This window comes from Phyllostomus discolor, chromosome 9 (genome assembly GCF_004126475.2).
Source record: "Phyllostomus discolor isolate MPI-MPIP mPhyDis1 chromosome 9, mPhyDis1.pri.v3, whole genome shotgun sequence".
In the NCBI taxonomy this organism is placed as follows: Eukaryota; Metazoa; Chordata; class Mammalia; order Chiroptera; family Phyllostomidae; genus Phyllostomus; species Phyllostomus discolor.
The window spans coordinates 22,879,452-22,896,745 of record NC_040911.2 but is presented as its reverse complement, the minus strand read 5'-3'; the positions used below and the strand labels follow the sequence as shown (position 1 = coordinate 22,896,745).

Below are 17,294 nucleotides of genomic sequence, written 5' to 3'. Positions count from 1 at the left end.
GAGACCCTGATCATTATGCGGTACACAACTAATTTTCCTTACCATTGAATCCCTTCAGGGTGATAAGTCTGTCAGAGTGATGCGTTCTTTGCTGGCTGCACAGCAGACATTTGTAGATCGGCTGGTGCATCTAATGAAGGCGGTGCAGCGTGAAAGCGGAAATCGCAAGAAGAAGGTGAACCTGTAGGCTTTGCTTTCTGTTCATGACTAATAATGTCTTGGTATCACAAAATTCTGAGTTTTTTACTTTCCTTTTGGATTGATATCTTTTATCAAAATCTTACATAATTTTAGAAATAGGAACACTTGAAAGTACTGATTATGTATGAGATTCTGTTTTACTATGCATTTATGTATATTGATTTAATCCTCACAGCAACCCTGTAAGTTAGGTGTTGTTATCCCAATTGAAAGGAGAGGTAGGAATAGAGAGGTTAAGTTAACTTGTCCAGTGTCCTTAGTGAGTGCTGGCATTTGGATTGGCGCCCAGACCTCTAGGTCTATATTTTTATCTACAGTGTTTTAATTGACTCTTATTTTAGAGTCTTGGCATCCCAGAATAGAGTCCATTTGACATGGAAAGGACCTCCAGGAGTAATTTAGATTGAAATCCTTCAGTAAAAATGAATGTCCAGAGTGACTAGCTGGAACTTCCTTGGCTTTGAATCTGTTTCCATGGCTAGTACATTGATCTTTCTCTGAACAGGGAGGTTTCTGCTCAGTGAGAACAGATGAGTGTCTCTTCTTCATATGTCGGTTTTTTCCCCAACCAATCACCTAAATTATATGAAGGACTCACTTGATAGCTTCTCTTTACCCAGTTCCCTAAGACACAGGTCCTTCTCAGTGCCCTTGGTTAAGCAATGAATACAGGTTGCTGTTGCTCCCCAGGCTGTGAGGGGCCAGTGGAGGAGGGAAAGCAAAAACACTGAGTCAGAAGCTCCAGGTAGGGATCGGGCCTGAGGAGAGCTGCTGGGTGAGATATGTACGTGGAATAATGTTGACCAGGTTAGGAGGGAGAAAACAGGATAACGAGAAACATGTTTTTATGTGTCACATGGATAAAACAAATGATACTATTGGTGCTATCTTCTTTTTATCTGGACCTCTAGTTTAAGAAAATCTCTCGTTAGAAGAGGCCTCTGAGATGTTTTGAGTTCTAATAAAAATGTATGTTCCACTGACGTTTATTAAAAGGTGAAGCTTTTATTTTGCTTGTTAAGTCATCTCTTTTTACCTGGTCACGCTTTAGATAATGATAGGCATTTATTTGTTCTATAAAAATGTATTGCATGCCAATCACTCCATGCCAATCACTTTTCTGGGTTCTGGGGTTACAGCAGTAAATATAAAAGTCCCTGCTCTGATGGAGCTTACATTCCTGTTGGAGGAAAAAGTAAACAAAATCAATAAGTGAGTTACATAGTATGCTTCATACAACGTTGTGTGCTATGGAGAAAAAGAAAGCAGGAAATGGGGATTGGAAGGGCTGGGTTCCTCTCAGTAGAATGGTCAGGGAAAGCCACACTGAGAAGTTGACATTTGAACAAAGACCTGAAGCAGGTGAGGGAACAAGCCATATAAATATCAGGAGAAGACGATTCCAGCCAGAGGAACAGCGGGACAAAGGCTCTGGTGTCTCCGCTAGGAACACCAGCTCTGGGAACAAGTTGACATGTTTGAGACACAGGAAGAAGCCCAGTGTTTTTGGAGCAGAAAGGGTGTAGGGAAGAGTAGTGGGCAAGGAGGACAGAGGACAGAAATACTAGGGAGGCGGATGGAGTGCATCCGTGTAAGCCATTATAAGGACTTGACTTGAACATTCAGTAAGAATGGAAGCTGTTGAAGGTTTGGACAGCAGAGGGATGTGATTTGACTCTTGTAGCAGCAGCACTCTGGGCTGTTGGATAAGAAACTGTAGGAGGCAGAGGGTGAAGAACAGGAACCGTCAGGAGGCTGTTGCAGGACTAGAGATGAGAAATGGTGGCAGGTGGCTTGTAGCAGTGGAGGTGGCCCGGCTGGATTTCTCGCCCTTCTCACATTATCTGATTTCTGGTTATTTTATTGGTTTATTTTATTGGTTATTTATCTGGTTTATCTGTTTATTAGCACACCAACTAGAAATTGGTTATGATAGGATCATTGGAAATTCAGATTAGTTGATGTTACTTTAATGCTAGTATATATCTGTTGGTACATTTGGTCAGGAAGATTTACTGATTGATTTTGGTAGGGGATATATAGAAATTTGTACCAGTCTTCCAATTGACTTTAATTTTCCAGGATTCAACAGGAGAATTGGGGTATTATTAAAGGGAAAGAATTTAATTTTGCATCTTGGTGGTCCTTGAAACAGTTTTCTGAACTCGCATCTCACTGATTCCAGAGTTCTCTCCTTTGAGGTGTACGTCCTGTCAGTAGTATTCCAGTTGGAGTGCTCTGTGCTGCTGGGACTGACAGGTCAAGCTTTCCCCCCTTAAGAAGAAGCTCACCTGTTCAAAGAGTGCTTGGCTCCCACAGCATTCAAAAGAAGCACATCGTTCTTCTGAAATTGAACGGCAGGGCTTAGTCTAAATATGATAGATGTTGGTAAATGATGAAGTTTGTTCACTGTGACTTGAAATCTTGGCTCAATGCAGTATGTGTGTGAGCTGAAGAAAATAAATGTTGATACCTTAGGAAAAGTTTGATCAGAGTCAGGGAGCAGTAAAAGGTAGGGTCCAAGTTTTTTGCTTAATATTTGGTCATGCAGAAATTAAGGTTCAGGTGAAATTAGTTTCTCTTTGTGGTTTCACAAGTCCTTTGAAAACAGAAATCAAATCCGTAAGTCTGGCTATTCCTGAGGATATTCCTGATTCTTGGCTGCAGCAAGAGAAATGTATTTCCTAACCCTGTGAGAGTCAGCTCTTCAGAGTCGAAGGATTCCTCCTTTTAGAGCACGCTGCTGCTGTCCGCCGGGTTACGAGTGCTTGTGTCTCACGTATACGCTGTCTGCTTTATGTTACTTTGCACTATTTTTTGTGGTGCAGATATTTTAAAGTTAACAGAATCAGTCTTTATGTCTTTACTGTGTTTTATAAACTACTTTTTATTTTAACCTAATTAATCCTTTCTGACTTGTTCCCCTAGAATGAGAGGCTACAGGCATTGCTTGGAGACAGCGAAAAGATGAACTTGTCAGATATGGAAGTTATCCCATTGCCTTTAGAACCCCAGGTGAAAATTAGAGGAATAATCCCAGAAACAGCTACGCTCTTCAAGGTAATTGTGATGGGTCTTTAATGTCTGTGATTGAGACCTTGTTCTTCAAAGCTAGAACAGACATGCTACTTTGAAAATTATTACATTGCAGGTAATATCTATAATTTTATTGATTTAGTAAATGCTAGGAAAAAAAGGTACCCTGTATTTTAAGATCTTGTATTACCAGTAGACATTAAAGTATGAAATGTGTAAAATATTCTTATAGTCTGGGTTGTTTTCGTCTTTAATTTTTTGAACTATTTATTAATCAGAGCCACACCTACTTTTTTCCATGTGAACTTTTTTTTAAAGTTAAGTTGAAAAAAATGACATTACCCATTTAATTCATAAGTTCACATCTTAGATATGAGTCCCAGTTAACCTTTTTTAACATTAGATATGAGTCTCAACCTCTCTGTTCCTGTGACTGAAAGTTGTCCTACAATTTTACTACATATGTAGTAAGTACGTACTACATATTTTAAAATAGTACAGTAATTCTCTTTAGTCCTTAAGAGCATGCTAGGCATTTCTCTTGGCCAGCTGCCACTTGGGCAGTTAAAAACAGCCAGCAGATGGCAGCTTTCTTCTGCAGTTGGGCCAGAGAACGGAGCACTGTTACCTGTGAAGCGCAGTTATCTGCCAGGCGTCATAATGAAAGGTCTCTGTGAGACATGGTGTTTTGTTAATTGTAGGGGTGGTATAAGAAAGGTGTAAGTTGCACCAAGATGTTACTTTGCATTAGATAAGAAAGGGTTCACAGAACAACTTAGATCTATAAAAAGGGATGTCATGACAGTAAGAAATAATTCATCCCTGCCTGGATAGCTCAGTTGGTTAGAACATTGTCCCAGTATGCCAAAGTTGCAGGTTCATTCCCCCGTCAGGGCACACACAAGAATGAATCAGTGAAATCATAAATAAGTGCAACAACAAACTGATGTTTCTCTGTCTCGGCTCTCATTCCCTCTGTCTGTCTCTCGTCTCCTCTCCCTCCTTCTCCCCTCCCTCTCTCTGTTTATAATCAATAAATTTAAAAAAATGAAATAGTTCAGATTTCTTTAAGGCTGTGTTTAAAGGCAAAATATTTCAACATTCTTGAAAATCCTGAGTTAAAGTTAGGGTTAATGGCTCTCGCTTAGTAATAATGCTTAGTCATTTTGTGTCATGAAGACCTTGTATATGTTAGGGAGTTAACCCAGAGGCTTGTGTGTCTTGCCCTTTCTGCACACAATTCAGGGGTGCCCATGGGTTCTTACTGTCCTTTTATGTGCTCCTTAGAGCTGAAAAGGTTATGGACCCAGTGTTTGGTATTTTTAAGGAGTGTTTTGTAGACCTTAGCCTAAGAGCCAAAGCCTGATCTTCATGTGGAGTGAACCCCTTAAGGAATTAAGAATAGTATCAGTTATCTTGTGGCTGTCATCTGCTTGCTTAGATTTCACGTGAGATCTAAATTTCAGAATCAGGTCTGAATCTGAAAAGGGAAATTACTACAAAGCTCCTCTTGCCTACTATTTATCTTGAGGAAGATCAGTTCCAGTTAATTCTTCTTGACCTTTTATAAACTAAGGCCCAAGGTAATTTATAAAATACATTTTTGCCTGGGGTTCTAAAAGGATACTCCAGATTTAAGATAATTTGAAATTCAGAGTTTCAGTTCACTAGAGGTTATAGAGGTTATATGTTCAAAACATATATTTTGAAGCATTTTTGATGCCTTTTCCCCCAGCATTATGTAGGAAAGTTTTTAAACTTACAGTAAAATTGAAATAATTTATGGTACTGTAAATAACTGTATACCTACCACTTTGATTCTGTTATTAACATTTTATTGTAAATGCTTTGTCACGCATTTCTTCATTCCTCTGAGTGACACTTTGTGCTATTATTTGTCATGGCCTGTGTAAATCAAGGTTATTATCATTTGTTTTTCTTACTTGTCAGACTCATTTATTTTGATTATTAGAACTTTCTCCAAGTTTCTTATATAATTTCTTCACAGTAATCAAAACCATTAGGGCATATTTCTCAAAAACAGTTTTTTGAACTTTTACCTCCTAAGTAGTAGTTGTAGGGTGCTATTCTATATGAGGTTTTGTTTCTAAAGAGAATTTAGTTATATGCTGATTTTTTAACATGCCCCTAAGCTAAGCCAGATTTCATTTAATTAAGGGAAAGATTCCAGAGAAAACATGTAGTTATGCCTGAATAAAAGATAAAGGTATTTGAGATCACCCTTCATTTTGTAATAGAGTAATTTAAGTCTCAAAGCTGCAAAGCTGGTCATGCACCTGCCATTAGAAGCCAGGGCTCTGGACTCTTTATCAGGTGCATTTTCGTGCTGTACGGTTTTACCTCATTTACTCCAGTATGTCTCTGATAATGGCAGTCATCATGGGGAACACATACGGAATGTCTGCTCTTTGCTAAGCACGGTGCCAGACTCTCGAACCTGTCCCGTTTTAGGTTGCCTTAGCAACTCTGGAGAGGAGCCAGGTCAGAGAATGTGAGCAGGGTCATCCAGCTCTGGTAGAGCCTGGGCTCCTGACCAGGACCCACGCCGAGCTCCTGGCCCTCAGGCCCTGTACTCTGACTATTAGCTAGGCCGTTGTTTTCTCCAGGGTGCCCTAGTGCGTCTTGCTGCCACCCCATCTTGTTTCTCAGGTCCCCTTTACCTGTTTGTTTGTCCCACATGTCCACATTGTGTTCTGTGTACAGTAAATGTCATACATTAATTTATGTCCAGATTTGAAAACGGTATTATTTATTTCCAGAGCGCCCTTATGCCTGCACAGTTATTCTTTAAGACAGAAGATGGAGGCAAATACCCAGTTATATTTAAGCACGGGGACGACTTACGCCAAGATCAACTTATTCTTCAGATCATTTCACTCATGGACAAGGTGAACGTAACCTTATGTCGGTGCGGAACAGTATTTAATCTGAGAACACTGGTTTAGTACATACGCTGTACTTGGACCCACGGCGTTTTTGTTACCTTCAGGCCCAGGACAGAAAGCTCAGCAGCCTCCACTTGGCCTTGATCAAATTTGGTTGTTTTTATACACTGCAGAGTGGCTTTCATGATGAGTATAAAATGAAACGGCATGTGTTTCCTTTCATAAAAACTTCTTCCCAATTAAGTTTTTTCAATGTTGTATTTAAGTAATTTCTTTCACTGGATTTTCTTTTTTAAATCCATCCCCATCCCTGGATTTTAAAGGAATATATTTGCTCTTATTTCTTTTTCTCTGAGTCTAAATTACTTATAAAATACTTTATATGTAGAAAGAAACTGTAAATTAGTAGGAGGAACTCTACTGTTCATTGAGAACTACTGACAGTGATTTAGAATAAGATAAAAATTTGGCATACCATCTAGTAAGTGCTTAATAAATTTATTTTGAAGATGAAAATTAAATTAAATAATTTAGTTAAACCTTAATTTAGGTCCAGTTCCTTACTCTCTTAAATTGCTATAATAAATGCCTGTAAAATTGTTCCATAACAGTCTTTCCACCTAGTTAATATATTTTGTCTTTTGATCCAAAGCTTCTACGGAAAGAAAATCTAGATTTGAAGTTAACACCCTATAAAGTTTTAGCCACAAGTACAAAACATGGTAAGTTGACTTACACAGTGATTATTTATTTCGATGTCCAGTGAATATATTTTTCACTTTCAATTGAAAGTTGTTAAAATGCTAAACATCAAACTCATTTGTAGCATCAAACACCAGCTGGACTGGCCTGCCTGCCTTTCTTCTTCTCTCCCTCCCTTTGAAATTATTAAACACCATATTTGGAAGAAAAATTAAAAGCTTTATAGTGTATTTCTTTGCATTCAGAATTGTTTATAATTCACAGCAGTTTCTTACATGGTCACCTATGTCCCGAGTCATCATTTCAGAGTTACTACCACCAGAGTGGCTTTGTACTGTGCTCTGCTTATAATAGCCACTAATTAACTAACTTCTTCATGTAGAATCTATAGTATCCACATCCTTTGGAGATTGAATAACCTCTGGAAGTTTGGTGAAGAGTCCCCAGGAATGCTAGCCTAGTGCTTGTGAATTCTGTAGTCTTGTTACTCTTGGAGCTTCGTATCTGTGAATACCCTGGAGAAACAAAAATATCTCTTAGGTTTCCTGCCCTTCCCTTGGCCACTCCCAAATCTTTTTTAATTCCTCTTCACATTTTTCTCTTAGAATGATCTTATTAAAAGTGTAAGTATGCCCTTTGACTATCCTGCTTAAATTCATTTACAACCTTTCGTTTGCTCTTGGGACAAAGACTTAAAGTTTCAACTTAGTTCTGGCAAGTGTTACATTCCTCCTGCCACCTGTGTCTGGAGCCTCTCTTTTGCCCCCCCCCCCCCCCCCCCCCCCGCCTTGCTTCCTAGGCTTTTGCCCCTCTGACCACCTTCCAGTTTCCTGAATGCACTGTGGTCTTTTCAGCTGTAAGGCCTTCACGTGTGCTGTGTTCATGATCTTTAACATTGTGTCCTCCACAGCTTTACCTGTTAACTATCACTGCCCTTCCAAACGTGGCTCAAATTGTCAGATGCCCTCTGATCCCTACGCTGTTCCCTTTTATAATGCCCTTTCATTTGTAGTATTTATCCTGATAAAACTTGCAAGCTTGTATGAATTGTGAAGGCAGGGTCAAGGAGCTAGGTTTTACCTGGGAAAGTTCTTGCTACATAGTAGAAAAACAATAAAAGTCTTAAGTGAATTAATGAAGCCTATTTCATGTTTATGATAGAGTAATGAATGAAACATTTCATATTCTAAAGGAGTGGCCAGTCTCCACATTTGTGCACAAATAGCTACAATGTGTAGGGCTCACCGAAACCAGACCAGGATTATTTATGATCCTGTGACATCGTTTCCTTCATTCAACTTGGCTTTATTTCACATATTTGTTGTTATACTCCTGTTGCTCCCAGATCTTTCTCCTTCTTGTTCCCCTGTATACTATATCCTCCCTCTTCTTTTTCATAGTTTAAAGCATTTATACTTTCTTCTGTTATTTCCAGTAAAGGGCAGAGATGGAGTATTAAACAAAAAAAGCTAATGAGTATACTATAAGTTTAAGGGCAGATGGTTGATGTTACATAATTTCAGATTTCTTAAATTGATTTTAAATGTGGAATGGAATACTTTTAATTGATAGATTTTAAAAAATACTACAGAATACAGAAAGACGACATTTTTATGCCAGAGTTAAGAAGCTTGGCTTTCTTAAATCTTTGTATTCCTTATGTGCTGTAGTAGAAATTGGCATAAGAGAAACATACAGGTTAATACAGCCTAATTTTTTTTTAAGTTTTCCTGTAATTCCTTTGAGATAAAACTCCAATATAAATGTATAAACTGAAATAGTGTTTGCAGACCTTTTATAAGTTATTCAGGTATATAGTGTATACATTTGCAGATGAAGGTTATTCTTAGCAGAAACTCTATTTTTATTGCTTAACCAATAACTCTGCTTAAGGCAATGCGTGTATTTCCCTGTAGGATTCATGCAGTTTATCCAGTCGGTTCCTGTTGCCGAAGTTCTTGATACGGAAGGAAGCATTCAGGTATAGTAGCTATTTAAAGATTTACGCAGTTCATGAATATATTCTTGTTAAAAAATTTCAGTCTTTATAAAAATAAGTTAAAAATGAATGTCTCCTTTTATCACCCATTTTTCTTCAAGTGCTATTTCGTTTCCTCACAAGTAAACAGTGCTGACAGTTGAAAATTCTTTGATGTTAGGACATACAGATGCTCAAATCCTTAAACGGCACGTAATAGATCAGTAATTGTGAACAGATTTAAAATGTGTTAAAGTTTCTGGCTCTATTTCAAAATATGGAAATACTATAATATACCCATTAATGAACACTTTGATTCTTCCCAGTTTTTGTTCAGAATAGTGCGATGGTGATATTCTTGCTCCTGTGTGTTTTGCACAATCATTTTTTAAGGCCCTTCTCCTCCCCTTCCAGCCTTCTTGCTCTCATTTGATGCAAGAAAAGGCAAGTAGATTCTAGAACTCAACCTTGTTTATCTTTGGAATTTTTTAAATATTTTGTTTACATGGATTAGTTCTTATTATACCTTAATGGTTTATTTTTGTTATCTTTCATTTGTAATGTTTCCCTTTTTCTATGCAATTAAAATGTTTGTAATTCTCACAGAATAACTGATAGGCCTGAAATGAAAGATGATACAACAGGGCTTGATAAAGGATATTTGCTACAGTGTTTTTGTATTTTTCCATTTGGAGTATCCTAGTAATTCAACACAGAATTTAGGTTTGCAGAAAAGCATTACTCTGATTTCTTAACAGAGCAAGTGGCTGTTCTGTTCTTCTGTTAGGGGTACAGTTATGTGCAATGGTTAAAAAAGCTCAGACTCAGAACATCAAACTGCCTGGGCTTGAAGTTTGGCTATGCAGCGGTCCAGCTGTTAATATAGTGACTGCTCACCCCTTTGTGGGAAGCATTAATGTAGCAGGCGGAGGCTACTGCCCTTAAAAGGCCTGCTTGATTGCATGGTTAGTCTTTTGCTGTTGTCAGGGAGCTTGGCTTTCAGTGTGTTCCTCTGTTCTATAGCTGAAAACAGGTTCGCTGTGCCTACTCTGTATAAATATAATTTATAGCAGACAGTCTGCTTTCCTTTCAAAATTTTGATAGTTCCTAGACAGAGGGTACCTTTTGCTCTAATAAACCTTAATTGCGCTACAATTATGTGTTGCATCTGTGACTGCATCTAACAAATCAAACCTATCAGGTCCGGAACACCCTAATATACCCTTCAAGCCTCAGGTTTTGCATCTGTAAATTTTGGCTAAAAATTAGTAGTACCTAACTCTAGGATTATTCCAAAGATTACATGAAATGTATGCAGAACTTTAACATAGGTTACAACTGAAATGATTGTTCAATAAAGTTATCAATTGCTGTATTGTTGTGTGCAGTTATGCATTTATAAAATGGTGATGCTTTGCCTGTTGATTCTTGGTTCAGGTTTGATCCATGTATATAGTTTAGCTGGGCCATAGGTTGTTTCCATCTTCAACTTCAGTAGATAGATAAAAATTGCTTTCCAAAATAGTTGCATCTCATATGTTTCTTTTTGCTACGTGTCTTTTCCTAATCTCCTTATTGTCAGAATTCTGAGTTTTTGTGGGTTTTTTGTGGTTTTAGTTTGCACTCCCTGATTACCCACAAGACTGAACATTTTTAAATAAGTGTATCTGTGATTTGTGTATTCTGTGAAGTGATTGCTCACATCCTTTGCCCATTTCCTGTTGGGTTGTGTGTCTTTTCTTTATTGATTTATAGTAGTTCTTTGCATATTCCAGGTAAAGATCCTATGTCAAATGTACAGGATATACATAAAAGCTGAAAATATAAGATAAGCTTATTTTTTAAAGGATATGTGAGTTTTATCAACTATGTTTTTCTGTAAGTGGATAGGTCCAGTTGGTAGTCTGAAAAGCTAAATTAAATGCACTATTTCCCCCCATTGTTTTCAGATTCTTCCGACACTAATGCATTTATTGTGCCCGTGCGATTCTTTTGCCCTAGCAACATCTAGCTTATATTTATCTATCCATCAATTGCAGCTGAATTCTGAGAATTCTTACCACTTGTATTATAATTATCTAAAAGTTTGGTTGTAATTTCATTGAGCTTGTTAATAGTAACTGTTTCAGTAGCTATGCTTAAAAGGTACAGTTGTCCTATGGCATCCTTGAGGGATTGGTCCCAGGACCCCCAAGCATACCCAAATCCTTGGATGCTCAAGTCCCTTACATAAAATGGCATAGTATTTTCATAGAACTTGGGAACGTTGTCCTGTATACTTGAAATCACCTCTAGATTACTTATAATACCTAATACAATATAAATAGTTATTATACTGTATTGTTTAGGGAATAATGACAAGGAAAAAAGTCTGTACATGTTCAGTACAGATGTAGCCATAGTATATTTACCAACTCTATTTCTGGTCTGCTGCTGGTTGACCCCACGGTTGTGTAACTCGTAGATATCAAGGGCTGATTATAATGAAAAAATAACTCATGTTCATTTTCAGGAGAATGTGTCCATTTCAAAAAACAAAACCTCATGTTCACCGTCAGGAGAAAAATGAAACAAAGTGACATTTGTTAAGTATTGAGGTAGAGCAGTAAATTTATTTTATTTTCTTTAATGTTTTCACTGGGTTATAGAAGTAGCAACATATATATGTTGTTGTTTATTGTTTGTTTTGTCTTAACAGTTTGTAAGCATCGTAATAGACTTATTCCTGAGGAACATATTTCCTAAAATTCACATTTTATAATTACTGACTAAATTTTAGATCAGACGTCTATGGTCATTATTTACAGCTTTGAAATGGCAAATGCATTCATTTCTTAATATGTAAATACTACCTTTTCAGAACTTTTTTAGAAAATATGCACCAAGTGACAATGGGCCCTATGGGATCAGTGCTGAGGTTATGGACACTTACGTTAAAAGCTGTGGTAAGTTTTACAAATAATTATTTCTCATTGATACATTCAAACGAGGGAAAGTGGGCTAGTCTGGGATTGCCACAATCACACGCATTTAGAATATGTTAAGATACTGTCTCAGTCCCTTCAGGCAGCCGTGACAAAATGCCAGGGACTGGGTGTCTTATAAACAACAGAAATTTATTTCTCACAGTTCTGGAGGCTGGAATTCTGAGCATGGGTACCAGTGTGGTCAGCTGAGGGTCTTCTTTGGATTGAAGACTTCTTGTGTCCTCGTGTGGTGAGAGGGGCTAGGGAGTCTGTGGTATCTCTTTTATGAGTGCTAATCCCATTCATAGGGCTCCGCCCCCTTTCCTCAATACTTCCCAAGGGTCCCATCCTCTGACACCATCCCTTTGGGCATTAGGATTCCCACAGGTAGATTTTGGGGAGATACAAAAATGCTCTATAGGAAGACTAACATAAAATGCTGATAAAAGAAGTCATTCATGTTTTTGATTAATAGTAATGATGAGGTATAAATCCTACTTAGTCTTTAATGGATATATCTTATAGTCACTTAACAATTTTAAAACTACAAGTTATTTCTTACTGGAAGCTGTTAATTGTTCCCTAGATTTTTCCTGTATTTGAGTAAATGAAATTAGACTGCCAAAGAAGTTCCAGTTAGCAGTACGTGTGCTTTAGATAAATCCGGAGCTAAGATACCAGTGTTGTGTTATGAGGGCGCCTCTTGTGGTATCTTAGGTTAGTGCTCACGGTCCATTCCTGGAAATGAGTCGCAGCATGCCGCAGGGGTCATTCCTGTGTTTTAACCACATATGCCTGTCCTCATGAAGTTTACATTCTAGAGAATTATTTTTTCATTTTTTTAAGTTTCTTTTTTTTAACAACTAGATTGTTTAAGGGAAGCTTCACAAGGGAATTGACACTAGATTAAAGCCGTGAATGTTATATGGTATATGTTATTGCTTTTTTATATAAATATTTATTTATATTTATGTCCATATGTCTACCTGTACTTGAGCAACCAAACCTGAGAGGAGCAAGTAGATGGCTTTCTAGACACATAACAACTGGATTTAAACCTTCATATCATTGTATGGTTTATAAATTGATTTGTTATGCACATTTTTAAATTGCGAACAATGCTCCAGTGAAGTAGTGTTCCAGATTATTTTGAACCCCATTACTTATCCCCAAATTTATGCTTGATGATACATTTTTAGCTGAGAAGTATAAATAAAATAAATTTCTAGGAAATTTGCAAACCCTGAAATAAAATATTTGTCTATTAGAACCCTTTATGTTTTCAGTTCGTATTTTCAATGAAGGAGCATGTGTTGCATGTGACTCTCTTTCCCATAAAAATGATTATATGCGCTGTATTTAGGTTTAAAGACTAAAAAACCAAGATTGAAATGTTTGAAGAAATGTTTTTCTTTTACTCCCCCTTGCTCGCTCATTCCATATGTTTCTCTCCTCTCCCTCCCTCCCTCCCTGCTTTCTTTTCTTCCTTTTGCCTTTTTTCTTCTTTCCTTTTTTTCCTCAGACCTTCAGGTCTGTGTTTTCTGTGACCTGAAACAATTACGTATCGTCTGTGGACTTGAGTAGGTGACAGATCACTCACAAGACAAGTAGTTTACATTGTTTTTCAGTTAGACTCGTCAGTTGAATCTCCTATGCATGGCTTTTCTGAGGCTTGGGCTCCTCGGAGCTGGGTTCCGAGAGGAAGTATTCTAGGAGACGGGGGCCGAAAGTGTTGGTTTCTGAAGGCCGGGCTGGCAAGTTGGTACTTTGTCACTTCTGTGGTATTCTGTTAGTTAAAGCAGTCACAGAGCCTGCCTGGATTCATGGGTGAGGAACGTAGTTCCCACCTGAATGCAAAGAGTGTTAAGAAGTGTGTGGCCATCTGTAATTCACCACACCTTGTTCTCAATACTGTATTAAATGAGAGAGTTTTCAGGCCCCTAGTTATCTTCTTTTTACTTGACTTTCAGATAGCTACCGTAAACTTTTTTCATCATAAATCTGTTTAATAAAGGAATGCTTACTTTTTCTATTTGAAATATACACGCATATACAATCTGTAAATACTGACTAAAATTTGAGAATCCCGCTCGCTTAGTAAAAATTACCAGAACAATATATTATGGATACACACAAATGAATCTAGGAGATGTCTTTTACCTAAGCACAGTCTTGCCCCATAAATCCTGGTTTGGTTTTGTCTTAAGGAAGAAGCATAGATAGAAATTACGTAGGCAAACTAGTAGTCCCTTTCATACTACAGACTATATTTGAGAATCACTGATTTGTTAACAACTAAGTAAAAATTGTTAATAGACTAGTGGTATGATTAGAAGCATTTTTTTGAATAATGGTATGTGATGTTCCATTTATTCTCTAGATATAGATATATTTTGAAATGCATAATTTTATTTGTAATTAGAATATTGTTATTTATTCTAAACAAATATACTTTAGCTTAAATATCTTGTTGAGTATTTCGCCTATCAAAATACCACTTTGGGGAGGAGGAATTATACAGTGCAAAAATAGCATGAGCTAGGACTTCAGAGTCAAGCTTAGATTCAAATTCCAGCCCATTAAATTTGGACAGGATGAATTTGGCCATTAACAGGTGGTCTCATCATTTTTGTACATATTGGCTGAAATAAACACTTTTTGTAAATGCTGTTATAGTCATAATGTATTTTTTCAAGTCATATTTGTTGTCAGGTTACTAATGGGAAAAATGTGTATTATATATTATATGTTATATATTTTGAAGCATAAAATATACGATACACATGAAATATATAAAATATAAAATTGGAAGTATATACATATATGTCTATATATATACATATGTGTGTATGTATCTCTATATGCATATGCTTCAAATTTTGTTTGAGCATTTTCAACACATGCCAAGGTTCCAGACTCTTTGGAAGAGAAGGATAAAGGAGGAAAAAGCTAGAGCCAATGACTCTGCCCCTAGCCCTGGTCATTTTATTTATCTTAATACTTTAAAAGACTGTGATATAGATTTCATAAATGTCTTTACCACTTAAGTGAATTATTTTTTTTTTCTCTCCATTGGCACTTCAAGATTGTTTCTCTAAAATTTTGTGTGTGTTTTTTCACCTTGCATTTTCTTTTATTGCCCTGTAGTCAGCATGGTCATGGGGTGATTGACTGCATTATCTGCATTTCTGTAGACAGTGCTTTTTCACTGTCATCTTCAACATGTGTCCAGTTTTAAATGAGAAATGATAGACCTGGAACCGAATTTCACTTTTGATACAGCTGGCTCTTATAATTTGACAAAAGTACTTTTCTTGTTGCAAATAGTATTTCTTCTGAGTTTCAAGTAAAAACACTTAAAGAGCCAAAGTTTATCAATTTAATTTGAGAATTTAGGTGAAAAATGAAAAACAGTAGGAAGCAAATGGAAATTAAAGTAGCACAAATTGTTTTTCTATTCAGTGTTCCATAGAACCTGGTTTGCACATGTTTTTCACAGTTTTGCTTTTTTTGAACTGTTGTTGCAGCTGGATACTGTGTGATTACATATATCCTTGGAGTTGGAGACAGGCACTTGGATAACCTCTTGCTGACAAAAACAGGTAACACATAATGTCTACTAGTAGATAGATACACATTTCACATACATTTTATATACATTTACATTTTTTATCTTGGAATTTACTTAGCAACAAAATAATATGTGTAAGTGAAGGTAAATCATAGAGTCTTAAAAGCCCCGGGAAGTGGTACCTTGGAAGGACATCGAAGGGAAACTTTCATCCCTTATAGGAAATGCTTTAGCAGTGATCCTCCAGATGCTTGTCCAGCCCACGCTGTCCTTTGGTGGACAGCTCGCGATATACACAAGCAGTCCAGTCTCTGTACAGCTGTTACTAAAAACTCTCACGAAGCTTAATTAGCCTCAAACCGAAATACACAATCACTTACTTGAACTCCTGATTACATGACTAGTTGTACGAGTTGTCCCTCCCTCCACTACCTGCTGAAACCTGCTCTTCACCTCGTTTTCCCATCTCAGTCAGTAGTCTTCTCCACCCAGCTGTTTAAACACCAACCTTAGGAGACATTTTTAATACTACTCTTGGCCTCGTCGCACACATTTAACCTATCAGCAAATCATGCCTACACCTCACCTCCAAAATAGAGCAGAAGTTACACATTCTCTACATTTCTACTGCTTTGACCCCATGTGGAACCAGCATCTTTTGCCCACACTATTTGAGTGAAATCAGACTCTTTACCAGGGCTTCTGTGGCTTGCCCACACTGACCAGTTTGCTTGTCTAAATGTCAAACCACTCCTGCCTCTTCCTGGAATGCTCTTCTTTCAGGTCTCTGCAAGTCTGACTTTGGTTATTAAGTCTCAGTTCTAACGGTGTTTCCTTAAGAGAAGCCTCTTCTAATTCTCCAATCTGGAATAGCATGTACCTGCCATACACCCTTGCCCATTGCTCTATTTATTATTGTTTTTTTTCTTTATACTACTCATCACTAGCTGAAGTTCCCTTTTTATATAATTCAGTAAACATTTATGGAGCACCTACTGTGGGCCAGGTGTTGCTGCAGGCTCAGGGGATACCGAAGTGAATAGAAGAGACAGAAATCCTGACCCTAATGGAGCTTGCTGATTTCTTATCACCTGTCCCCACTGAAGATGCAGGCTCTGTGAGAGCAGGGACCTGGTGCCTCCAGTGTGCCACCGTGCCCCCAGAGTCTTCAACAGCACCTGGTTAGTGGGCCCTGCAAATCGGTGCTTAATTATCTGCTCTCCTATGGACCCTTCTCTTCCCCAGGCTAAATAATTTAAGTATTGTCAGCCTTCCTCAGAAAATACATTTTTAATTATTTTTTAAAATGGTCTCTCAAGGACGTTTTCTGTTTTGTTAATATTTCTCCAAATTTTGATGCAAAGAATTTACATAATACGTTATGTATGTATAGTATAATTATTAATAGATAACACTGTTAATACACATAATCTGGGGTTTCATCTATTCAGTTTTAAATTACTAATGTAAAAGAATCATCTGGGTAGCATTTGCATGTGGGGACCATGCCTGTTGCAAGGCTGGGCAGTCACTTTGGTAACCAGGAGTGAAGGAGTACATTCAGATTGTGCTGGAAGTTCTCACCTAATTTGTAGTTTAGCAAAGGCTGTTCATAAAATGTGCGGTGTGTTTCTGAGAGCAACTGTCATTTGGAAGAAGTTTTCCTGTTGTGTTCCCTCAGCGCTCTTTTTGGTTGACTCTTAACCACATGTATCAATCTACCAAAGTGATTCCCTGAGTTTCTATGGTTTAATCATTTTGTGACCACAGCAAATGTTTAATGTATAGTGTACATTATGACATTATATTTGCAGACCTGGGGGTATTTTTTAATTGATAAATAATAGACTTTTCCTGTTGTTCTTCAGAAACTGATCTGTTGTGTGTGTGTGGGTGCATTTGGGAATATTTTAAAAGTATGATTTGGAAAGAGG

General features: G+C 37.4%; 1 protein-coding gene across 1 annotated transcript in view; it reads left to right on the top strand.

Annotated features, from left to right (window-relative positions):
- PIK3C3 (phosphatidylinositol 3-kinase catalytic subunit type 3) overlaps positions 1-17,294 on the top strand; it is a 107,447-nt gene that overhangs the window by 64,675 nt on the left and 25,478 nt on the right. Inside the window, exons 15-21 of the mRNA XM_028524375.2 lie at positions 59-175; positions 3,130-3,261; positions 6,018-6,146; positions 6,796-6,865; positions 8,762-8,826; positions 11,684-11,768; positions 15,317-15,391. Coding sequence (XP_028380176.1) covers positions 59-175; positions 3,130-3,261; positions 6,018-6,146; positions 6,796-6,865; positions 8,762-8,826; positions 11,684-11,768; positions 15,317-15,391 — 673 coding nt within the window. The remainder of the gene's footprint in view (positions 1-58; positions 176-3,129; positions 3,262-6,017; positions 6,147-6,795; positions 6,866-8,761; positions 8,827-11,683; positions 11,769-15,316; positions 15,392-17,294) is intronic.